At 38.7% G+C, this 27,011-nt stretch overlaps 1 protein-coding gene across 1 annotated transcript; it reads left to right on the top strand.

Annotated features, from left to right (window-relative positions):
* The first annotated feature begins 1,147 nt into the window (after positions 1 to 1,147).
* gucy1b1 (guanylate cyclase 1 soluble subunit beta 1) lies at positions 1,148 to 26,816 on the top strand. Its single transcript, XM_033624022.2, has 13 exons — positions 1,148 to 1,278; positions 1,605 to 1,678; positions 4,890 to 4,990; positions 5,081 to 5,199; positions 10,354 to 10,551; positions 11,654 to 11,884; positions 12,103 to 12,219; positions 13,237 to 13,370; positions 17,025 to 17,222; positions 20,317 to 20,554; positions 21,302 to 21,442; positions 22,882 to 23,036; positions 25,343 to 26,816. The coding sequence occupies exons 1-13, from the start codon at positions 1,276 to 1,278 to the stop codon at positions 25,485 to 25,487; spliced, it is 1,854 nt and encodes a 617-aa protein (XP_033479913.1). The 5' UTR covers positions 1,148 to 1,275; the 3' UTR covers positions 25,488 to 26,816.
* The last annotated feature ends 195 nt before the right edge of the window (positions 26,817 to 27,011 follow it).

Below are 27,011 nucleotides of genomic sequence, written 5' to 3' on the forward strand. Positions count from 1 at the left end.
GGCCAATTGCTATTTTCAGGTACTTGCACATTACTATGGCACAGTGATACTCAACTTTACAGAAAAAACAACAACAAAACATAAATAAATAAATGGATAAAAAAACAACATAGTACCAGCTATTTATAAAAGGTATGGTGTATTTGTGGTCATTCAACAACTCATAAAGCAAATAAAGTTGTTAGATTTTGCTCCCTTTTGACTTGCAAAAACATTAAACTGCTATTTAGATGTTAAAGCATCAATAATAGCAATGCAATAATAAAACAGCCCTATGGCTATGTATTTTAGCCTAATGTTCCCTTCTGAAATGAGTCTTTATGCATAATGAATAGGCCCACTTAGGTCTAGGTACATCAGGTGAGTATCCCTGCTTTAACACCTTTACTTTATGTTACGTTATGTCATACATCTACTTCACTACACTTTAAAACAGAACATTTTTTACTCTACTGATTATGTCAGCTGTAGCAAGAGATTTTACAAAAAAAAAAAAAAACGTGACCAGCTCATCATGTAGGCTTTAGTGTATTTTCTTAAAGCATATAGAGTTGTTTGACTTCTCTCCCTTTTGACTTACCACAACATTAAATTGCTATTTAGACATTAAAGCATCAATAATAGGAATGCAATCATAAAATAGATCCATGACTATGTATTTTAGCCTTCTATTCTCTTCTGAAAGGAGTCTATGCATAATGAATAGGTCTACTTTTACTTATCAGATTTACAAGTACATTTTGCTAACAAGACTTTTGTATTTTAACCATTTTACATTTAGTTTTACCAGCATTTTGAATGCAGGACTTGTATTTGTATTGCTGCTTACTCTTTCCTCAAAATGTTAAGTCATATCTTATCAGCTAGTTTTTTAAACGTTAGCCAAACAAATTACCTCTTAAAATGGCTGCTTTGCTTAAAGTTATTTCTGACATCTTTTGCTTATTTTTGTGTTACAGTACGCATTTATCATTAGTTGTAAAGTCCAGAGTGTAAAACATGATGTTAAATGTCAGAAACTGGGAAGCAGCCTGCGGTGATTTCAGATCCACCAGCAGCATCAGTTGGACAACGCAGCTGGCTTCTCATTGGTCAGCGACGGCCTACGTAGGACCTTCTCTGCTCTGCTATTGGACAGACTCCCTGTCAGTCAGTAGCTGAGAGGAAAAAGGAGGAATGGACGCAGAGACATCAGCATCTGTACCAAACGATGAAGGTTGAGTCAGATGCAACGGATATAGCATAAAATAAGGAAAGAGAAGAGCTGCTGTCACCATGGTATGTTTAATAGGATTGTACATATTGTTTTAATGCTGGTGAAGAGTCTGTTTGTCGCGCGACGTGCTGCAGCGTTAGCTTATTTGCATTTGACATTTCCTGTTAGACCGCTGTGTAGCTGTTACACAATAATTCCCTTATTACAGTGAACTGTTTATGTTAACTGCTCAACAGAATATACATGCGTATTTATTTTAAGTTTACAGTATGTTTAGAGCATATATTTTATAAAAACACGTACGTAGCAAGCTGTGTTTCAGACACATCGCCTGTTTTCATGCAATAATATTCACGTTGCTGCTGTTTTTTTTATTATAATCTTGCAGTATGGTTTTGTGAATCACGCCCTGGAGCTCCTCGTTTTAAGGAATTACGGGCCGGAAGTGTGGGAAGACATCAAGTGAGTTTGTGGATCGTGTGTTTACTATCCGGCCCTGTTGGTATCATAGGTTACACTGTGGACAGATACACCACAACAGGGCTATTGTACATGCAGCTCACCTTCAGCTGTCACACTGTCAGCTGGTAGAGACACCTGCCTTTACTGTAATCATTCACCTCACGTAAAGTTGGTAAATAGCACATTTAAATGAAGTTTTAGCAGGCTGGAATTCAAGCCAGAAAGTATTTGTTGCCAAAAAGCACTACAGCACTGCAAAAATACTCCTACATTCAAATTCTTACCATGAAAATATGCAAGTGCAGTTATCAAAATGTATCTAGTTGGCTATTTAAATTGAAACCACTCATTATGCAGACAAATTATGCCTGTGACTGTTATATTATTTTATTTTTTATAACTAATGCATTATGTGAGTAACATTTAAATGTTGCAGTGGGCCATAATAGGACTACTATCTATGGTTTCATATATTTTTGTGTAGTTTAATCGAAAAAACAAACCCTATAGGTTCATTTTTTAATGTACCTTCAAGATTTGGATGTGTTTGTTTTTAGAGAATGCAAGTTAACAAATAAGGATATACCTATCTAGCCTACACTTTTTGGGGTATGTTTAAGATTGTCACCAAGTAGTTTTTAATTTTACTTCTTAATTCCTATGTTTCTTTTTATAATGTTGATTGTTACACTAATTGGTGTTTGGTATTTAGTCTTTTAACTGCATGTGGGTAATGTGACTAATTGCAAACTCACAGCCACTCCTACTTAAGATGGCTTTTTTTTTTGTTACAACACTGTTTGCCTGATTAAGGTCTAGTCACTGAAACGTTGCAGCATTAAAATCATTGTTTTTGCAAGTTGGACAGTGTGTTGGAGTCTCTTCCACAAGTGTAGTTTAATCTAAAAAATATAATCATATAACAAAATGTCAATATGTTTTGTATGTTAAAAAAGTAACTACTAATTCTCGCTGTAAAATAAAAGAAATGGAGTAAAAGTACAGTTGTGTCCGCAGAAATGTGCAGTAGAACGTATGATCCATGGCAACGCCCCCCAGTACCTCAAAGAACTCCTCACCCCCCAGACCTCAGCACGCTCACTCCACTCCACCAACAGCCACAGACTTCTCCCCCCAAGGACTAAGAGCCGCACACTGGGAGATCGAGCCTTCTGCTCCTCTGCTCCTCGACTGTGGAACACCCTCCCAGAACACCTGAGGGTTCCACAGTCAACTGATTGTTTTAAAAAGGGCCTTAAAACGTACCTTTTTAAAAAATCTTTTAATCTGTAATTTTTGCTCGTGTTACTTTGATAACTGCTTTTAACTCTTGTTTTTACTTATTTTTTCTTTTCTTGCTGTTGTAGCACTTTGAGATTTTTCGTTAAATATAAAGTGCGTTACAAATAAAATTTATTATTATTATTATTATTATGAAGCACTCAAGCAAAGTACAACTACTTAGCAGGGCTGTAGCCAGAGTTTTAAATACTGGGTTGATGTCTCAGAGCCCCAGCATCTCCCAGAAAAAATGTAATAACACACCTAAAGTGAACTCTCAGATTTATTTTTAAGTATTTGCATTTTTGATATTTTATTTTTCAGTTAATGGCTTAGTTAAACTAACTTTTGTTCAGTCATTTTGATTTAGTAACTGTTATTTCCCAGCATGACTCCAAAAAACATGGTGGGTTTTAAATTAGTGTATTTAGCACAAGAAGTTGGAGAATTTTATCAATTCATTAAAGATGGAGTCAGCTATACTGGAGAAAGCTTGTGGATATTGAGCTCAACACCCAAACAAATACTCCCCTCCTGCCAGTGCTCCTTCAGAGGCCCAGTTTTACTGTCCCTCTTGCTCCCACTGCCGTTCTCCCCATACATCCATGGCCTTTCTCCTGACTTGTGCACAAGCACTAACGCCCCCTGTTGCTGATTGGCTGGAATAGTGTTGTGTGGGTCGTGCGAGCCACTTAGTCTGTTTGCCATTTACAGAGCCAGGGCTGAACACTGGATTTTTCTAAAGCGCACACAGACTGGACAGCTAGTAACTGGATTAGAATCGCTGACTGCACCTCTGAATAACAGTTAGTTGTGATGTTTGTCTGAAAAATTAAAAATCACCAAATTAAGAGATGTATTGTTTTTACTGGACAGTGCTGGTCTCTATCTACAACTATACACACAACATCCACCAATGCAGAATGTAAGCAATGTGGAAGCTGCTAAAAGCCCCAGATTCCCATAAGAATACAAAAGGAATAACCTCAGTGGCAGCTATGACCCTGCTTCAAAATGTAACCCTAAAAACACTCCTTTGTACATTTACCAATTTACTTATGATCCAACATTGTCAGGCTGTTTCTTAACCGCAATTTGCAAACCGATAAAGCCTTTATATCATATAGACAGAGTGTGTTAAAGCCCCATTCCAACATGTCAGTTTTTCGGCATGTTGAAATGTTTGGCTCAAACTGTCCTACATGTGACCCTGCCTCAAAAAAAAAAAAAGAGGAATAAGAAAAAAAAACACAGCAGCTGCTGCCTTGTGTAAATGTTTTCAAAGAAAGTACTCATTCTTCAGCCACCCAAAAAAGATCCCCTTTGTTATCCCTGCAAATGTAACTCACTGTTATTTAATGCACAATTTATCATTTTGCTGTGTTTCAGACCTTTGATGAGCTGAATCATTTAAAAATAACTTGTTGTTTTCTTTACGAAAGCTTTCAAGGCTTGGTATGTTTTTACAGCTGTTACACATTCTGATAAAATGGTGGCTGCTGCTCGGGCCTGTAAATCATGTCTGTTTTTTAAACAGTAGTAATCAGAACCTCATTAAGATATCTTAAAAAATTGTAAAAATTGGGTTGTAAAATGTATAAATAGCAACGTGCACTCTGAGCTTGGAGCTGTGCTTATCACTGGTGGACCTGCAGTAGGTCTAAACCTGATTATCTGTTCTTGTTCTAAAACCTCTTCAAAGAAATATGGAAAGTTTTTGTTACTGTAATATAAATCAAGACACCCACACTGTCTGGCCACAAATGAGATAAATAAGTTGTTATTGCATTACTCCTGTAAACAGAATTCCCTCTGTAATTTAAACAGTAGAAAAGCAATTTCAAGAAGGCAAAGCTGTTGGTTGCCTACAATGACTGTTTACTTCTGCTGTGACATCTGCTCCTGATTGATGGCTTCACTTTGTTTTCAGGAGGGAGGCTCAGCTTGATATTGAGGGTCAGTTCCTCGTGAGAATCATATATGAAGATGGCAAAACGTATGACCTTGTTGCTGCTGCAAGCAAAGTTCTCAGTAAGTGACAGTGTATGTGGTGTTTTATAGAATAATTAATAAGAATAAAAGAAAAGCTAAAATACTGATGAGATCCTGTCTGTTTTTCAGAGGTCGATGCAGGAGCCATCTTGCAGATGTTTGGGAAGATGTTTTTCGAATTTTGCCAGGAGTCGGGATATGACACCATCTTGCGGGTACTGGGATCAAATGTTCGTGAATTCCTGCAGGTAGGCTCTCTCTCTCCTCTCTCATTTTTCGATGTAGGGCAGCTGGATGGAAATGTTAACCAAACGTGTTTGTAAAATTGGAATGTTGTAAGACATTAATTTTACACATTAACATCCATTAACTCATTACCAGGAGCACTGCTCAGCCAGTAAAAACAGTTGTATAATGTCCTCTCTGGCTCCGAAGAAAATAACCCTGATGATGTCATGGTGAAGTCATCAGGGTCATCTTAGTTTTGGACATGAGACCTTTGTTGTGTCTCAATTGGGTACTTCTGTTAGTACGCGTACATGTGATACACTGCGTATACTAAGATAGCGTCCAAATTTTGACAGGGTGGTGTTGTTTTAACAGAAATGACGATCGAAATGAGGATGATCTGACAACTTAAATACCTCCGCTCAGTGCATTGCAACCAGATCAAGATTGGAAATTAGCATCAGCCACCAGCCAAATGCTGGTAAAATATGCAAGTGGCTGCTAGATATGCTTCACTCACCAGCCAAAAACAAAAATCTATTGGTGATCATTTAAGAGGCAGGCAGATTTTAAAATCCACCAGCCACAGTGGCAGGTGAACTTAATCATTCATTTCCAAACCTGAACCGTATGGAGCATTATCACCAACATTTGACAAACGATTGCCACTATATGTTGGCTGCATCTTCCTGTTTGCTCACTTGGTATCTTCTGTATTTATTTATTTATTTATTGTGTTAAGAATGATCATGCTTTCACGGCCTGCTTTTATATCTATGAATGTCTGTGGCTGATACTGGCTGACTTAGTTAAGCATCAGACCACAAATCTAACACTAAAATCTTACACAGTGAAGACGACATTTTAACATGCATAAACACCAAATGTAGCGACTGCAGGAAACAAACCTAGTTAAGTTGTCTGATACGCCAACGAAAAAATTCGCTTCCAAAAATACGTCAAAAAAATGTATTAATGAAAAGTAATCAAGTTATTGTAACGTGCACAAACTTATAATTAAGATGATCACAGGGAACAAAGAAAAGTGCGGTCAACAAAAAATCCGACGACCCACTCACCCTCTCACCACAGGTGAAGATGAGATGCACATATAGAATATGAGTGTCACCACCCATATCCATGTGACCCAACTCTCCCATTAACCGCAGTCACCAAAAAATAATAAATAATATTAATGATATCCCAAAACACTAACCAAAAACATATAACAATACAAAATATCAGCCATCTCAAAACTAAATTAATTCACGGCTCCTACACCAAACGTGACTTAAACTTACAGATTATATAGTGTACACCACAACACATATAACGTCACTGCCTGATGATAAAATGTGCCGCTGTCAGCTAGCCAGCAAGCTAATGCTAGCATTTGCATTATTTTTCTCAGTGCGAAATTATTACAATATTTTCCCAGTAAATAACCTGATTGCATATATTTGACAACAGTACATTGGTAGAGAGAAATACATATGTATATTTGTAAAGTGTGCTGGTGTTTACCACGGTTGTCGGCCGAGATTTTGAAAGTTTAAAGTGTGTTTGTAGTTCAGCCCCTTCTGCTACATAGTCAACATGGCGGCCATTAAAGGTGAAAGCACTTATGCACCCAAACGGAAAGGTATTCCATTTGACACACATCATTTGAAGTTTTCACAGAAAGCCTGCCTTCGTAACTGTGGCTGCCAAATTTTTTAATATGTAAACATTTACAGGGCAGAGAGGGTCATAGGAAAGATGCTATTGTGTTGCATTATGGGAATTGTAGGATCCAGTATTTCTGACCCATGCCAGGTATTAAACAACCACACTCCATTTTGGGGACCGTGATGTCTGTGGCGTCCTCGCTGCTGCTGTGTCAAGTGTTATCTCTTGTACAAGGATCTTTGTAGATTGCACAGCCCCACTGGTGATGTGGTCAAGGCCAAGGGGTCCACAAGGCCTCTCCAGTGCTTTCACACGCTGATCAAACGCTGCAGTTATTGCTCTTAGGTCCTCACACGCACATACTTGAGTTTCATACTGGAGACCTCGTGGCTCCGTTGATCAATCCTGCCAAGCAGGGCCGACACATCGATGCTACCAGATGTAACAGGTGGGAGATCAGCCAGATAGTATGATGCAAATCGTGGCATGTTTTCCTGCACTCATTTACAACTTTCAGGCATGCCTTGATGTTTTTTATATCCTTCTGAGGACCTTGTGCAAAACACAGTGTTGAGTCGTTTGCAGACAAACTTGAAAGAGAAGCTTCTTGGACTCCTCCATCCACTCAAAGGGGAAGATATGCGCGGCAAGCATTACAATTTCATCCTGACTTAGTGTCCTCATTTGCTAACAAGAAAGTTGAGAAATTCATCCTCCACAATCACTTTGCTATCAGCAGTTTTAAAAATCTCAGGCTTTGTACGTGAGCAAACTTTAATGCCAGCAGCTGTACGTGTTGCTGCATTCGCCATCTTGCCGGAAAAAAATTAAGGAGGTCTGCATCACGGTGGCGTGTAGTTACATTTCTAGGGAGGTGCATGTCACGCTACGGTGTAGGGTACAGCGTAGACTGTTCGTCGACGCAGAAGTATAAATCCTGCATTAGTGGCACGCCCATCAAGCCTCCTATGCTGGGAAGCGACGGGATCCCTGACCTTAAAAAAATGCAGCACTTTAAAGGCTCATTTCTGCTCCCTTCACCAACAAAAACAAATATGTTCATTTCAAACAGTGTCTCCATCGCTGCCCACTACATAGATGCACCCATTAGATGGCACTAGACAGACAAACACTTGTCTTTATCTGGACACATTTTCCCCACAAATACAACATGCTAATGTTTTTAGCACAAGTCTATGGTATTTTACATTGTAAAAAATAGCTTAGTGGCTAGCGGACATTTCCTCTACTTATAAAAAGCCAGGGACAACAGCAACATTTAATAATAATAATAATAATGACTTTATTAAGGACACACAGAGAGGTCCATAGCACACTACACAAAACAAACAATCATCTATGTACAAAAAATACAATATAATAAATATAATATATAAAAATATCTTTTAAAAAAAAGATAAGAAATACCCAGTACATCATTATACAAATTCATAAAAATGGGCAGAGTCCAAGAAACTTTACCCACAAACAAGCTGGAGTGCCAGTGGCCCCACAGTCTGGATGAAAATCTGACTGAGCTCAGCTCAGGGTCGGCCGAGGCCTGAATGACACTATTCTCTGAGACAGAGCGCTGCACATATATCGATATATCAGATTTCATATTAAACCAGGACAAGTAGGCACACCAACGCTTACAAACATTTGGCTGGCACTGCACCATTGTGGAAGTTTTAGAAACAGTCTCATGCCAGCATATTGCTCTTGCTATACGAGTGCCACAGGTGGGCAGTATATAGCGGAGTGCAAAATGCTCTAAAAAGAGCGATCTGCACATTTACTGAGCACATACTAAATTTGCGAGCAAGCACATTAGCTTGCACATACAACTTGTGACACTGTCTGTAGATATCTCTATCATCAGATAAATCACTGACAATGTAATGACCAAGATATTTAATCTCATGACAAACTTTAAGAGCAACACCAGATAAAAAGAATTCAGGAAATTCTAATTTTCCATCTTGTTTAATACATCTAACCTGCATCGACTGATGAGCAGACCAGTAAACACCAGTTCTAATTATCCATTTAGGGACCCCTCTATGATAGAATTTAATGAATAACTTCTCATGATTAGTGCGATCAAAAGCCTTAGAGGCATCTATAAAGCACATGAACACTGTGGAGTTCTGACAATTATATTTATCTTAAATTTCCCTTAAGGGAAAAATACACGTCAGTGCCGTGTTTACATTTGAAACCAAACTGGTTGTCAGTGGTAGTGATGTATTTTTCAAGCCTCTTCAGGAGGATTTTCTCCAACACTTTAGATATAATGCTTGCTAAGGCTATAGGCCTATAGTTTTCCATGCTATTTAGGGCTAATCCCAGTTCTCTTCCCTTAACCCTATGGGCCCGAACGACGCATAGTGCGTCTAAATTCACACCTGTTCTTCTCTATTGATTTTCTCCGCAACTGTTCATCATAGCGAGAAGCCACATATATCACGTGAAACAGCGGAACCTTAGCTTTCCTACTTGTCGGTAGTCTAATGTTTTCACAGCGAAAATAAACAATAAATTTACACTAAAATTATGTATAACAGAGCTTTCATACAGCTTTGTACACACATTACTGTTGGATGGATTACTCGCAAATGCAGAGAATGCACAGAAATGTCACACATATCACATGAAAGCACAGGACCAGAGCTTTCCGGTGATACCAAACACATCACTGTGCTGCCATCTCATCATGCTGTAAATACAGATCAAATGTCTACAAAATAAAAACCTGAAAAATTTCTTTACAATCCATTATACAGATCTTGTTATCAGTCACTTCATATAGTGAGGAATAATATTATTACTATTTTTCTATGATCTTAGATGTAAATATTGCATGTTTCCTTCAAATAAAACACATTTTTGACTTGTGAATGAGTCAATGGAATTTCTTGCAATAATGAAAAAATACTGGCAATCATGTCCGCCTGGCACAAACCACATGTTTTGGACAGCTGTGAAGTGACAGAATGTCCCAGCATCATGGTTCTCATATTGCCAGATTCCAGAGAGTCTCCCCTCTTCAGATATGGCAGAATATGTCTACTTCCAACTTGCTATGGTGAGATATATGTAAAAATTTAAAAATGTAGTCACACAGATTTTTTTTCATTGATATATAACTTAATATAAAATACAGGCACATAGAAGGACATGGAATGATGGCAAATCTGGATAGCCCAGATTGTTCTGAAAAAACCCAAAATATAGCATGTGTATGTAGCCTTTATAATGACTATGATATGAGCTTAAACGTAAAGGCAGGAAAAATACCCCAAAAGGGCCTAGGGCCCAAAGGGTTAAAGTCAGGATATCTCAGCCTCTGTTACTTTAGTTTTGAACCTTCTTTTTTGTCTTTTTTTCAGTGACTTATGTAAAATATTCAGCATCATCATCTAATTCATTATACCTCAGTCAGGTTTTAATTAGCTGTGCTCTAATTGGATGTTGCATATTTCATCTTTAATCTAAATTTTCAGAATTTGGACGCTCTACACGACCACCTGGGTACCATTTATCCTGGGATGAGGGCTCCCTCGTTCCGCTGCACTGATGCGGAGAAGGGGAACAATCTGATACTGCACTACTACTCAGAGAGAGAAGGCCTGCAAGACATTGTGATTGGCATCATTAAAACCGTCGCTCAACAAATCCATGGAACAGAGATAGAGATGAAGGTCTGCTTCACTGTTTTTGTCTGTTTCCTTTTTTGGACCCGCAGCTCTAATGGCTCACTCTGCTGCTGATGATGAATGAAGATGACTTTGTTTTTTTCCCTGTTCTGCTGTTAATTTATGATTCAGCGTTCAATGAAGCCTCATAGTGCCTGTAATGTTTTGTCTCAAAATACAATTGAAGAGGTTATAATGTGAAGATTGAACAGAAGAAAGCTCCAAAACACCCAAACGGAAACAGCACTGCATCTGCTGTTCAGCAGCGGGTTTTTGGCTATGTCTGTGAGTCAGAGGATATTTTTAGATCTAAGTTATAGAGTCTGGAGCTTGGGAGTCTTTCAGGAAGTTTTTTTTCTTCCGCAGTCTTATTTTAACTTTGTCAAACTGCGGATGAATTTAAATTGGCCATCGTCTGCACGTTTATTAGATAATTCATCCTGAGGAGAGATCCATATTTTAGATCTTGGCTCATTTACTCAACCACACTAATCAGCTTTTGCCCAAACTAGTATAAATATTATAAACTATCATTGGTATTTTTATTTGTCTGTTAATGTGAATCCCACAAATCACAGCCTGTGATCCGACCCAATAACTGCAGCATGTTGCTCTCCCAAGACTTCCCCTGCACTTTGGCTGGAGTTTTCTCTTCCGTTTCATAAGCGAGCGACATTTTCTCCCAAACCTAATCATATTCTACAGACAGGATAATATGTTTCAGCAATTGTGTGTGTAATGAAAGAACAGAAAATGGCAGACGCTCCAAATGTGACACCCAATTTCTGGAAATATTAGCCACTGTTGCTGTGGCAACAGGGTGCAGAGACAGCAGCTTGATGTCAGCATGCCGTATGCCCATCAACCCTCTGAATAACGTCAGTTTACACAGTCTTAATTCTATAATAACAGACTTTAGGTTGGTGATATCATTAATGGAATAATATTAATGACACTTAAATTGCGTGAGTGAAATATTAATTAAAAACATCTTATTGCTGTAACCTTGTGCCACAATATAGGCATGTTTAATATCATAGTAACCTAATTATGTCATCTTTGCAACAATAACATTGATATTTGATCAGTTATTTAACTCCTGCTGCAGATGATCCAACCGAAAAGCGAGGAGTGCGACCACATCAAGTTCCTGATCGAGGAGAAGGACTCGGAGGAAGAGGCGTTTTACGAGGACCTGGACGGCTTCGAGGAGAACGGCACACAGGAGACTCGGATCAGCCCGTACACGTTTTGCAAGGCCTTCCCATTCCACCTCATGTTCGACAAAGACCTGATGCTCACACAGTGCGGGAACGCCATTTATCGAGTCCTGCCTCAGGTGTGCCTTCACAGCCAATTATGTGAAAGTCTGTTTTACATGCAGCAAACACTGTTTCATCAAAGCAGCACTTGATTATGTTTTAGTGTGACTTGTAATTGTCTAAGTCCCTGTCTTAGTCCTGGACGCCCAGAGTGCAGCAGTAATTATATAGATAACAAAGCAATAACTTTTAATCTCATGTTACTTAAATACGCACATTTTATCTTATTCCCCAGCTCCAGCCTGGTACCTGTATCCTCCCTTCAGTGTTTTCTTTGGTCCGCCCTCACATTGACTTCAGCTTTCATGGCATCCTCTCCCACATCAACACCGTCTTCGTTCTGCGAAGCAAGGTAGATATGACATATGGTTTAGGTCCTGTCAGTGTTTATATTCGCCACTTTTCCAGGGAACAAAATGCACTAAAACAGACCTACACAGGACACACACACCTGCAGATCTGTACAACATGCAATAGTGATTTGAAGCCGTCTATATTATTGTGCTTAAGAATTTAACTGTGCAAAACACTGTAATATTTACACTGTACAATACTCTCTTATTTAATTCTTACCTGACCTACTCTTGCATTTATATTCAGCACATTTGTAGTATGATGCACATATTTGTACATATTTAATACATTTCTTATACAGCATATCTCTTTCTTATATTTTATATTTATATATATATTGTATTATGTTGTAGCATCATGCACATTTTTTGCATACTTCCTATTTCCATTTCTATTCTTATAACTTTGATTGTAAAAAGCGGTTTTGATTGTACCTGACAGAATGCATTTATAGTTTTATGAAGTATTACTGATAAGTGCACTGATGTTTTTAGCTGCTGCATAGCACACTCCTAATTCTAATCAAAATGTTGTCATGCAGGGATCATTGAGCGTGTAATCAATTAAAGAAACTGATATGTAGCATTTTCTGGCGTAGCTTCATGCATGAATCATAGAGTGCAAGGGTGTAAATGTCCTGATAAACTAGACATGCAAGATAGATATTTCTGGGAAAGTTGAGGAACTGAGAAACGACAGAAGAGAGAGGTGAAGCAAATCCCATTAATCAAATGGAAACTTGGAAGAGAAAATGCATCAGTGTTAAAATAACAGCTTCTGTGCCTTAAAGCAGATTGTACTCATTGTGAAGAGACTGGTCTCAATGCGCGACATTCCTGGGATGCTACTTAAAAGTTGATATTTTTTATATACACACATGATACATGTGCCACTAAAGGCACAAAAACATACAGATTTAAAAATAAAGAGTGTGCTGAACTGGTTCCCAGATTTGAAGCAGATTTAGGGAAGAACATATAATGCAATATTCATAAGTGTGATGTAATCCTGACAGGAGGGCCTGCTGAATGTGGAGACTGTAGAGAATGAGGACGAGCTGACGGGGGTGGAGATCAGCTGTCTGAGATTGAAAGGACAGATGATTTACTTGCCAGAGGCGGAGAACATCCTTTTTCTTTGCTCACCCAGGTAAACCCACAGTCTGTCCCGACAGAAGCACAGACTGAAAATACACACACCAAAAACCAGATTTTCTTTTACAATCTGAATGGGAACACACCAATTTCTGGCAAAAAAATAAAGTCCTGAAATTCCAATTCAAAGGTGCTGATTTTCTTTAAATGAATGCCATTGCTGCTCTGTTTTGACCCACAGAATTTAATGGCAACTCACAGACAGCCTGTCACTCAAGCGGCCCCGCCCTTAAATATGCTTTAAACCATAATAAAATGTAAATGGGTAAGATATTTAAAAATTAATCCCCTGTACAGTTAAACATGAGGGGTGAAATTAGCTTTTGATACCCAAAACCGTGTTTTGTACCAGGCTGTAAGCGTATTTATTTCTGCTATTTAGTCAAGCATTTTAATGTGGGGGTCTGGAGGGATGTACTTGGAGCCAGCCTCAAGTGGCCATTTGATGAACTGCACTTTTTGGCACTTCATCTTGGCTTTATTTTTCAGCCCCAGAGGTTGCCACTTGGTTATGAGCATGAACGTTACTGTGATGTTTCTTCTCACACTCTTTTTCATGTCCTATTCTGTTTGTGATGTGTAATAGAAACAAATGGTCTTTGGGCTTAAGACTTAAAGGATAACTTCGGTATTTTTCAACCTGGGCCCTATTTCCCCATGTGTATGTGTGCGTATGATTCATAGGTACAACTCGTTTTAAAATTGTTTCAGTATTGAGGGAGGCGGATGCAGCCGACAGCCGCAAGGTAGATATGGGGGCAAATGCGTCCCGTATAAGTTTGCACATTAAACATGCTTTTTTTCGCCACTGACCGGTTCAGATCGCCAGTGCTATCTCTGTAAATAGCATACTAAGCGTTTCCCTTACCCTTCACTTCTCCCGGCTGTGTGTGACGTCATCTCGCGATTGCATTATGGGAAACATCCTACATTTCCCATAATGCAATTTGTTAACATCTTCTGTTGGACCTTCCTGGCCTGTGAGATGCCTAAGCAAATCAAACTCCACATCCCCAGTTTGTGCAAGCTATCTTCTTTAAAAGTATTTTAAAGAAGATATCATCTTGTGATAAGCAAACTGATTGTTATGTTGAAAATTGGTGTAGTGCCCCTTTAATTTTTTTTTTTTTACAGCAATGGACTATAGTTTTTGCTATTGAGTAGTAGTCGTAATAATAATAATAATAGCAATACATTTTATTTGTAGAGTTCTTTTCATGGTACTCAAAGACTCAAAAAGACACCATATCAGGATAAATTTATTGTTGGTTTTCATCTATTAAAGGGATTTGTTGACAATAAGTTTTATCTTTAATGTCTGCAAGGAAATGATTGAGGAACTATAGGAAAAATGTCAAATAAAATCTGTTTTGCTTGCATTTCAGAAATGTAAATAATCTCAGAAAGGGCAATAAGAGTGTTTTTCATGCAGTTGCAGTCACACAATCAAACACTTAGCTCAATAGCTCAAAGGTTGCCTTTACAACCAAACATGTATGGATACATGATCAGAGAGAAAAATAACAGAGAAACAAAGAAAGCTGTGAGCTGGTAATTACACCTGATCTTCTGCTGTGACCTCCATTAGCCTCTGCGGCCCTTCTGTAACCAATCAGACATTTCTAGTGAAATATCGGATGCAGGACAGCGTGGCTCAAGAGGTCTTGTCCTCACAGATCGAAGACACTTTGCAGAGAACAAGAGTGGTGTTTTCACAAAAGGTTACAGCCTGACAGGACATAATGGGCTGAAACATAAAAGCATGCTTATTCACCTGAGCAGATAAGACTCATACAGCACAGTGTCTGGCCTCACCCTTATTAACAAGAGGAACATTTATCTGGAGACAGTGTGCTCGGCCCTGAGAGGATAATGTTGATCTCACTGGTGGTGGTTCATATTTTAGGTTCTGTTTATTTTTACTGATCCCTGAGATGAGCATGAGCAAGAAAAAAATGCAGTTTTCCTTCTGCCCACAGACACACATTAGATATATTCTGTCATTCGTCTGTGAAAATGACACTGTTACCACCAGCAGTAACCAACAAGTATCTCACTGCTTTCTCCTGTCTCTGTTTTTCTAGTGTTATGAACCTGGATGATCTTCTCACACTCTTTTTCATGTCCTATTCTGTTTGTGATGTGTAATAGAAACAAATGGTCTTTGGGCTTAAGACTTAAAGGATAACTTCGGTATTTTTCAACCTGGGCCCTATTTCCCCATGTGTATGTGTGCGTATGATTCATAGGTACAACTCGTTTTAAAATTGTTTCAGTATTGAGGGAGGCGGATGCAGCCGACAGCCGCAAGGTAGATATGGGGGCAAATGCGTCCCGTATAAGTTTGCACATTAAACATGCTTTTTTTCGCCACTGACCGGTTCAGATCGCCAGTGCTATCTCTGTAAATAGCATACTAAGCGTTTCCCTTACCCTTCACTTCTCCCGGCTGTGTGTGACGTCATCTCGCGATTGCATTATGGGAAACATCCTACATTTCCCATAATGCAATTTGTTAACATCTTCTGTTGGACCTTCCTGGCCTGTGAGATGCCTAAGCAAATCAAACTCCACATCCCCAGTTTGTGCAAGCTATCTTCTTTAAAAGTATTTTAAAGAAGATATCATCTTGTGATAAGCAAACTGATTATTATGTTGAAAATTGGTGTAGTGCCCCTTTAATTTTTTTTTTTTTACAGCAATGGACTATAGTTTTTGCTATTGAGTAGTAGTCGTAATAATAATAATAATAGCAATACATTTTATTTGTAGAGTTCTTTTCATGGTACTCAAAGACTCAAAAAGACACCATATCAGGATAAATTTATTGTTGGTTTTCATCTATTAAAGGGATTTGTTGACAATAAGTTTTATCTTTAATGTCTGCAAGGAAATGATTGAGGAACTATAGGAAAAATGTCAAATAAAATCTGTTTTGCTTGCATTTCAGAAATGTAAATAATCTCAGAAAGGGCAATAAGAGTGTTTTTCATGCAGTTGCAGTCACACAATCAAACACTTAGCTCAATAGCTCAAAGGTTGCCTTTACAACCAAACATGTATGGATACATGATCAGAGAGAAAAATAACAGAGAAACAAAGAAAGCTGTGAGCTGGTAATTACACCTGATCTTCTGCTGTGACCTCCATTAGCCTCTGCGGCCCTTCTGTAACCAATCAGACATTTCTAGTGAAATATCGGATGCAGGACAGCGTGGCTCAAGAGGTCTTGTCCTCACAGATCGAAGACACTTTGCAGAGAACAAGAGTGGTGTTTTCACAAAAGGTTACAGCCTGACAGGACATAATGGGCTGAAACATAAAAGCATGCTTATTCACCTGAGCAGATAAGACTCATACAGCACAGTGTCTGGCCTCACCCTTATTAACAAGAGGAACATTTATCTGGAGACAGTGTGCTCGGCCCTGAGAGGATAATGTTGATCTCACTGGTGGTGGTTCATATTTTAGGTTCTGTTTATTTTCACTGATCCCTGAGATGAGCATGAGCAAGAAAAAAATGCAGTTTTCCTTCTGCCCACAGACACACATTAGATATATTCTGTCATTCGTCTGTGAAAATGACACTGTTACCACCAGCAGTAACCAACAAGTATCTCACTGCTTTCTCCTGTCTCTGTTTTTCTAGTGTTATGAACCTGGATGATCTCACACGCAGAGGGCTTTACCTGAGCGACATCCCGCTACATGACGCCACACGTGACCTGGTACTGCTGGGCGAGCAGTTTCGTGAGGAGTACAAGTTGACTCAAGAGTTGGAAATCTTGACAGATCGTCTGCAGCACACACTCAGGGCCCTGGAGGACGAGAAGAAAAAGACGGACAGGTTAGACTCTTTTTCTCAGGTGTAAACTGCAGCTTCTCTGAGTCAATGGATTGCTTGAACTTCTCTTGTGTATGAAAAATTATAACCATACTTTTAATGTGTATTGTGTAAATAGTTTAAGAAATGATCCTCCAACCTGATAGATTTTCAAGTGACTCAACCCAAGCAATGTAAGAATTGCAAAAACACTTCAAGATACACTTAAACACCACTTTAACTACAACATTTTTACAATTGCTAATATGTAGGGTATGTCAAAGTTGAGCCATTTGAGCTTTTTGGCTTGTGACAAGGTCGACTTGTGAACCATTCAAGCAAAGAGTTATTTTTACCCTCTTAAATAGTTTAATTTAAATGTTTTTAGAGGCATAATGATGTAAAACTATAAATAATTTATCTAGTAAAAAGCAAAGTTTTGTATCAGAAAAATATATTTCTTCTTTTGTCCTGATTAGTTAATTATGTATGGACCCTTGAAGGTCCAGTGTGTAAGTTAGTTTACAATCAACCGAAACCAAGAATCATTGTGCTTTTGTTACCTTTTAATGAGGTGTTTATATCTACACAGGGTGGAGGTCCTCTTCCACGAGTCCGCCATGTTGTTTCTACAGTAGCCCAGAATGGACAAATCAATCACCTTCTCTAAACAGGGCAATTCGCTTTTTCATGGACGCCATTATAGTTCTCCTACATACATACCAAATTCCACTAAGGGCTCATTTATGCTCAACGTTAGATTCAGAGACGGGTGGGGCCTTCTGTCGGTATTCCGCGTTCATTTCATCTGTATTTACGCACGCTTTCTGAAAGCTTATGGATACAGACAAAATGAAGCAGCACCACTGGAGATCTTGGGGACAGTGTAGCATAGTTCAAGCGAGATATGACCGTAGGAGACGTTAAATAATGTCAGAACCAACAAATCAGTAATATATAATAATACATAGTGAAAAGAATTCTCCGTCCACATGTTGGGATGTATATAATGGGCGTACAGACCACTGTCATCTACCATGCTGTCTCTATTTAAAGGTAAAATATTACGACCTCCTCCACTGTCCCCTTGTTTGTTGTTGTGTAAAACTTTAGTGCCATTTATTGGCTGTATCTATGCTCATAAAGGAAGCGTGGAAGCATGAGGGCCGTGACCTTTACAACATTTGAAACAGACGTATCTATTTTTGTACATAAAGGGAGCATAAATGAGCCTTAAATCCTGCACACTTGACCTTTAGGTTTATATCGTGACTCCTTGGATGGGCTCGACCTCTAGGTTGGGAATCACTGCTTTAAGCAATAACCTCGGTATTTATAAACTTTTCCCTCAAGTAACTTAAAGAAAAATATTTATTACAGTCATAATTATGCGTAGTTGTTAACCCATTCTCACTCCCAACTCTTACAATACAACAGCTTGGTCAGCAGCCCTACGCTTCAAACTATGGCGTTCTAGGTACCTCTCTAAAGTCAGTTTTGGACATGTCAGTTAGCACTCATTACATGTCTTTTCAAAATAAACTTCGGTGTTCATAGATAACATTTTGGCACCAACTACTGATATGATATTGAGACCGTGATATGTCTTAGATTTTGGATGTCATGGTATTGTATGTGTTGTCTTTTTGTGGTTTTAAAAGGCTGTAATACAGTAAAGTGATGTAATTTACTGAACTTACCAGACCGTTGTAGCTCTATATTTAATTTTCTCCATATTGCCCAGCCCTAGTAGTTAGGTTTAGGAGAAGATTATAGTTTCAGTTAAACTACCGATGACTTTTGGGGTCACATGTGACATGAGCAGTGGTCTCCTGGGTGAAAGTCCTGTGTTTGTTTGACCTGCCCATCCACCCCAACCCCTTCCCTACTGTGCCAGTTCCTCTGAGCTTCAAATATTGCTGTGGATGGGTTTATATTGGACTTCGTTGAAAGTCCATTGCACACAAACACTAAAGGGTGTTTTGTGATCTGTATCAGACACCAAGGGCCACTGACGAAGCTGCAGTATTTAACGACCTGGAAATAAGAACAGGCTGTAAACCAAAGCCCTGTGATTATCTGTAGGTTGTGAGTCATCCTCAAGCTCACTGCAATAACAGTGCTGTCGTTCTTATTTCATCTTCCTTTGTTGGAAAAATAAGTGGCACAGATTGTTCATTAGTCCGTCTTTTAGGGAGATAAAAGAGCAGTCTCTTTAAGTATTCCCTTTCAGGGATGGACTGAGACAAGAAACAGCAGGGCACTAACAGGTGTCACTCCCATGCAGTTTTGTGTTGAGGCTACATGACAGTAAGACCACCTAAGGTCAGAATCTATTGTGATACTCAAGTTGAGGTTCGCCTATGTTGCTCTTCAGTTCCTGTTATGGTGAAGACAGTTGGTTTTGACTCTGGCTTTCAGAAAAGGGCCTGTCATAGTAATTTGGCACAGCAGTGGGTGACAGCTGAAGAGGAGCACGGAGGTGGAGCGTGGTCTTTATTAAGACTGTAGAAGCCCTATCTTCGTATAGGAATAGACTTTCACTCTCCCTCTCGGATCCCTATATTATTATTCTCGCCATTCTCCAGTCTCACGGCGCCTTGGGCCTCGAAACATTGATAAGAATTTATGGCTCCTCTCTAAATATTTAAGAGAACTGCTGCTGCGCTGTCTGCCTGTTTTCTGATAATGAAAACATACATTTATGCTGCTTTACTTACTGAGAGAGAAACACTTGAATGTGGATTGTGATAAGATGTTACAGAGAAATGCACACTCTCATCTCTCAGGTGAATGTACTCTACTTCTATGTATAGATTTTTGTGTGGTGACCATCATCTGCTCTATATGTATCATGTGTCCTCAAAATATGACGCATCATAGAAGGTGTTTTGCTTTTAACAGGCAGCCATGATCTAACCAGTTACCATAGAAACACCACCCTCCCATCTCGGAGCAGCTTGCATAGCAAAATGGCCAAAAGGTGGTGGGTGAGCACATAAAATGCTGATCCAAAAGGATGGACTTCAGTCTGGCAGCCCAAGCCCATTACTCCGCCGCTCGAGTGCACCATAAATACACCTCGCTCAAAATGCTCATTTCTCTTCTTCCCTGCTAGATTGCTCTATTCCGTTCTGCCGCCATCTGTTGCCAACGAACTGCGACACAAACGGCCCGTCCCAGCTAAACGCTACGACAACGTGACCATCCTCTTCAGTGGCATCGTGGGATTCAATGCCTTCTGCAGCAAGCACGCCTCAGCTGAGGGTGCCATCAAGATAGTCAACCTGCTCAACGATGTTTACACGCGTTTTGACATCTTGACAGACTCTCGGAACAACCCTTATGTATACAAGGTTGGAAGCAAGAATCTTACCATGACACTACATCATGCATGTGTGTACATTTCTCCCAGTAAAGAAATAAGAGGAGAAGGATCTATGTTGTAAGCTATAATAATCAAAGTGTAAAAATAAATCAAGTCTGCTATCTAAAACTGAGAATTTGAGGGGTTGTAACTCCAATATTCTGTGCTGCTTCCTCAGCTTAAATGCACGGGGGAAGCACACCGACCCTCCTGGTGAATAATGTTACGCAATTATGCACATACAAGTCAGTGAGAGAGTATTTATATCAGTTGACTTGAGTTTTTCACCATAAGAAGAATAGTACTAACTTCTAAACACGGTGTAGTTTTACAGAGGGACTGCGCCATTTTATAGGCCTCGCGCAGCAGATTTACACTCCAGGCTTTCAGACAAGAATGCACTTTAAGAAGTCAAACAGACCTCGGCACTTCCAGGGGATCGGCTTCAGGCACTGGGTCACCAAAAGAAGTAATATTTACTCTACGAGCTGAATGGCTAGGTGGTCCGAGGGTTTTAGCGGGGCTCAAAGAGGCCCTGAATGTCTTGAAGCTGATGTAAGTGTTTAAGTGTTTATTCCAGGGTGTTTTAGTTTATTTCTTGCTGCGCTGTGCATTCAAAGAACCTCGATGCAGCGCAGCGGGAGCAGATGATTTTACAAGGACCAAAAGTGAAGCGAAGCAAAAATAGGTTGTTATATAATTCACATGAAGGATGACAAAGTTTGTCTTTATACAGGTGGAAACGGTGGGTGATAAGTACATGACAGTGAGCGGCCTGCCAGAGCCGTGCACACACCACGCCAAGTCGATCTGCCACCTCGCTCTTGATATGCTGGAGATTGCCGGACAAGTTAAGGTGGATGATCTACCAGTGCAGGTGTGATAAAACTCTTAGCTTCAGAAATGTTTTCTCTATAATAAGGCTGTTTAATGATACTTGTATATATTGTACACATGCTAAGCTACACATACCAAATGGGTTTTATACATATATATATGTATAGTATATTTTTTCATTTCTATAATGTATGATTCTATATAATTATCTAATATAATTGTAGACTTACATTTTAGTCACAAAAATCTTTAGGTCAATTTTTTTAGATTTGCAGATTTTTGTGTGTTTGTGTGTGCATGAATGCCAGTGAGCAGTACTTCTGGATTTTTCCTACCTCCCTGTGTACTGTGTGTCTTTGTTGTGATTCTCAGACTGTTTTCCTTCACACATTTAATTTTTTTAGCAGTTTGTTTTTAGCAATGCATCTGTTATTTTGGCACAGGCATTTCGAAGCTCAGTTTTCTAATACTGCTCTGAATATTAATATTCTGATTGTAAGACCTGACGGATACTACCAACTGGCATCCAACCTAATACGACCAACGCTTTACCCTCGAGGACATCTTGATTGATTTCAGCGTAATTTTATCTGTGCGTGTGGACATATTTCCGCGCTGAAGTAATGCACAGTGAAAAGTTGGATAAAAAACAGCAGACTTTTGTTTAACTGACTGCTGAAGATTGTTATTGTATCAATGACTGTTGAGACTTAACTTTGGAAAATCATGTCTGGTTAACAAAAGGCTGTTTATTTTGGGACATGGCACCGGCAGAAGAGGAGTCCGGTTTAGTAGCAGAAACAGACTCAAATCATCTCACGATCCCGTGTCTAAAAATAGATTCTCATTTGTCTCAGACACTCTCAGAGTGTTCATGCTCCGAAGACAACAAGCGCTGAAGTGCCTGCAAGTTCAAGTGTAAATATTAGTCTGTAGATTGCCTGGGGCTACTTTTGGAGTGGCTAGTTTATTGCAAATGTAAAAAAAAAAAAAAAAAATTATATATATACACATCTAATTTGATGCACTGAGTGATTTCTGGCACAGTAAACCTTATATTCGCCCACCAAATGTTGCACCTTTTCAGTCGATAGCTTTAAGAATTTGTGCCAGTGATCTAAGACAAGCATTCAGCTGCTTGCATATATTTTTTTTATCTCTCTCTCTGTTACCTCCTTGCTTCACTCAGCATTTGAACGGGTGTAATTAAATGCTATAGTAGGTTTTCTCACACTCAAACTGTGCATTTTTTGTCAGTAGATAAATCACTTGCTGCTTAAAGTAATGAGTTTACCACAGATAACTAACAATCAGGGCTGTGTTTATTTTATCTAAATATTTAAGCTTGTTTTTGCCAGTATTTGACAAGAAATAGAGATAAATGTGGCATATTTATTAACTTAACTTAAATTATAACACATGGTGGAATCACAGTAGATAGCATGAAGACTCTCCCTTTTCATTGTCCTTTCTTTCCAGATTACTATTGGGATCCACACAGGAGAGGTGGTGACTGGTGTGATTGGTCAGAGGATGCCCAGATACTGCCTCTTTGGAAATACAGTCAACCTCACGAGTCGTACAGAAACAACTGGTGAAAAGGGTAAAATAAATGTCTCAGAATATACTTACCGGTGAGTAAAAACACCTCCTTATTTCATATCAGTGGCATGTTTTGAATTTTATCACTGTCTTTAAAGAAATTAGCTTTGCATCTGGGTTAAACTGCATTAAAATGGATTTGTAATGTAAGATATACAAGTAGTAGACATGGTTAGGTTGTCTCAGCCATACTAGACATTTAGACCAGAATGTGCAGGATGAGGACTGAGAGAATCATAAAAGACCTCAGTCACCCAAACAACAGACTCTTCTTCTGTCTGCTGCACTTAAGGAGGCACTGCCGCTGTCTCAAGGCCAAAACAGAGAGGATAAGGAGTAGTTTCCTCCCTCAGGCTGTCAGGTCCTGAAACTGTTACAGGGTCCTGACTAACTTCTTTTACAGTGGTTACACTGCACACTTATCGTTTAGGTTTAGGATTAGGCATTTTACAGGGGACAGGGGAGACAGGCGGTGGAGCAGTTACCTCTGCCAGTAATGTTGGGTCTGGGCTTGGCCTCTCAGGGCTGGGGCAGGTGTAACGGCCACTTGACAAAAAAAAACAGTTCATATTGATTACCAGTACAGTATGTTTTAAGGTTGTCTCTCAAAAAGTAGTCCAGGGTGCACGTTTACACCATAGAATGTAAAAATAATGGACGCAGCCACTGGAACATCACCCATTGGTGTATGGACACCAGTTTTGAAGCCTCGAGTTTGGCCGTCACCATCTTGGTTTTTTTTTTGGAGCCAGAAGTGACCATATTTTGGTGAGAGGCTAGCACTGTGGAGGAGTGAGAGGTGGATCTGACTGAGAAGACGAGGTCACAATTGGGAGGCAGCCTATCACTCAAAGCAGCACGATCATAATTATGTGTAACTTTAAGCCTTAATAAACGTAAAAATAAATGTGAATGAGATAGTAAAAAAAAAAAAAAAAATCTACTCCCAAACATTTGACACAAAGGCACGAATGGGGGAAATTAGCTATAGAGACAAAACTCGTTTTTCGTACCAGGCTGTAAACATGTTTGTTTCTGCTGTAAAGTTGGGCATTTTAGCATGGGGGTCTATGGGGACTGACAGGCTTCTGGAGCCAGCCTCAAGTGGTCGTTCAAAGAACTGCAGTTTCTGTGTTGACTTCAATTTTCAGCCCGGGAGTTTGCAGCTTGGTTCACACATACACACATGCCTTTTCTTTTTTTTCTCCATTTGCAGTCAGCAAAGAAAATAACAAGGCTGAGCCAATCAGAGGCAGAGTAGGGCAGGTCTTCGCAGAATGCATGTCGGGGAAAAAATATGCTACACACAGACACACAGAGACAGACCTGCTACATAGCAGGTGCACCAGTGCGTCTTCTGAAAATGTTAAGTCACCATTGACAGATTTTGTTATTGCACGTGCAACCAAAATGGTCGCGCTCTGGACCCCTGGCCTGTCCAACTCATTACACATAATGCATACTATTATAATTCATCCACCTGCCACACAGTGCCTACAGTATGTGTCATGGTTATATCACTGCTTTTCTCTAAAACCTCAAAATCTCAAGGCACACCTGTATTTATATCTGTGCACAATAGCCTATATGAGGTGTGTTATATCTCTTATCATGACATAAATGTTTGTTTTTATTTACTAATATCAAATAACAATTGACAACCAACTATTACTCATGAAATATTTAACAAAATGATTCAAGAATACAATTTAAACTTTTTAAAATGACATCAAAGCACCAATAAGACACCCATTTAAATGGAAATAATGAAAGCTAATGTAAGATAAAATGATGCGTCACACACTTATAATTCCCACACGTAATTGGCGACAAATAGGTTCCCCATAAAGGTTTTTTTTTTTTTATTAAATTAAATCAGATTAATTACATTTTTTAGGTAGTGTTTGCCTCTTTATTAGGGAATGAGTGCACTCAACATAATGATACAGTCAATTAAAAAGTCTTTAAAGTTTTTGTAAAGGCCGAATATTACAATAATAATGTGTGGTTATAACAAAATCCCACCTCACACCTGGATTTGCATCATGACACACCATTTAAGAACCACTGCTCCAAAACTTGCTTTTGTAAACAATTATATTTTGTATATACTGCTCTATTTTATTCTGTTTGCTAGTTCCTTTTTTGAGCTGGGCACAAAAGCATCTCACGTTTGTACGTGACAAACATCCATTTCCATTTCAAACATCAATTTTAAAACATAAACCAGTAGCTATGTTTTGGTCTATGGATTTATGTGTTAGTAAAAGTAGGATACAGAATGCCCCTGGACCATACGGCACGAGTGATTTATGATGGCGCTGACGTTGTATTTCAGGTGTTTGCAGTCTGCTGAGAACGCTGACCCTCAGTTTAATCTGGAGTACCGGGGCCCCGTAACCATGAAAGGAAAGAAGGAACCGATGAAGGTGTGGTTTCTGTCCAGGAATCCCACGGACACAGAGTCCACCACTGCTAGTTAAAGCTCAGCAGATTGGATTCGACACTACAACACCATGAGTGTCATCTACTGTAACAGGAGCTGCAGTGTGGTACTGTGTAGTCAGAATCTCTTACACTCATTTTGAGGCAGGGGAGAGATGGATCAGCTGAAATAAAGAAATGATTAACTATCTACAGACATACAGATATTTTTAATATGATAATCCACAGCTGTTTCAACGTGAATTTAAACCTGTGCCATTGCTCTCCCTGCTTGTTTTTTTTTTTGTGACCTCAGTATATATTTTTTAGCGTAGACACAATAGTGAAGTGTTCCATGAATAGTAGAGGTTAGTGATAATCAAGTTTGATACATTTTTGGACAAAATATTCTCACATTGTTATTGTACATACAAATCATTAACAGTTTTGATAAGCAAAACATTTTCCATCTATCTTCAATATTTTTAGTTGCTAATTTTGTCATACTGCATTTGTTCTATATTGAGAATTTAAAGTCTATTAAATCAAATAAATGAGTGTAAAATAAATATATATATACACACACACACACACACACACACACACACATACTTAAGCTTGTGCCAAACAATACTGTCACTATTTTAAGGATCCATATATTTGCTGTGAGAGTTTTACACTGAGTATGTTACACTGGCACCACGATCATAAGAAGAAATAAGAATTTAGATATAATAGCTGTTATATTTATATAGATTTATATCACCGTGTTCACCACTTCTTTCTATCTAGAGTCATATATTACACGTCAAAGTAGTATTTCATGTTGATTTATTTTTAAAAAAGCCACAAATGGTACACGTTGAACCTGTATCATCACCAACTGTTCACTTACTTATTAAAATAGATATTTAAAAATGAGCACTGTACACTACTTTGACAAATTGATTGCACCTCTTTGCTCACTTTTTGTCTGCTTCTGTGAAATAATATTCACATTTTCAGTTCTACTCAATGTTAAGATAGTCTTAAAGATATTTATATTTATTGTTAACACCATATTATATGTTTTTTCTCATATGAATACGTAAAGTAAACTCTATTATGGATGACACTACGTTTTGTGCCTCTTTAAGTTAAACTATGTACTGTATGTGTTGGATTCATTTCACATGAATACATGTACCACTCTTTTTTTTAACCTTATATTTCCAAAGTCCTTCAGCACATTATGCCCTAGAAAACAATATTTTCCAACCATGCCGCTTCCTGTATTAGAAACAAACAGGTGCCTCTTGTACTGTATGAGTGCATTGATTGTTTTACTTTAACAATGTTTCTGTCGAGAGGTAACTAATAAATACTATTCTAAAGAAGTGTTGATTTCATGATATTGCCTTATCGATCTGCTCATTGTGGCTCTTGTTAAGTCTAAATTTAACAGATGCATTGTCTTTACTTTGACTAAAAATAGAGTTGTAAAATCAGCAACATCAGTGCAAATATCTGATCATATGCAGTAGATTTTTTTGTAAAGAGCGCACTCTAGTGGTCATGCAGAAGATAACAACCTACTTCTGATT

The sequence above is a fragment of the Epinephelus lanceolatus genome, chromosome 3 (genome assembly GCF_041903045.1).
Source record: "Epinephelus lanceolatus isolate andai-2023 chromosome 3, ASM4190304v1, whole genome shotgun sequence".
Lineage (NCBI taxonomy): Eukaryota > Metazoa > Chordata > Actinopteri > Perciformes > Serranidae > Epinephelus > Epinephelus lanceolatus.

Coding starts and splice junctions, on each gene's coding strand:
- gucy1b1 (XM_033624022.2), top strand. Junction 1,679..4,889: donor GAAGTGTGGGAAGACATCAA/GTGAGTTTGTGG, acceptor CTTTGTTTTCAG/GAGGGAGGCTCAGCTTGATA. Junction 13,371..17,024: donor CTTTTTCTTTGCTCACCCAG/GTAAACCCACAG, acceptor CTGTTTTTCTAG/TGTTATGAACCTGGATGATC.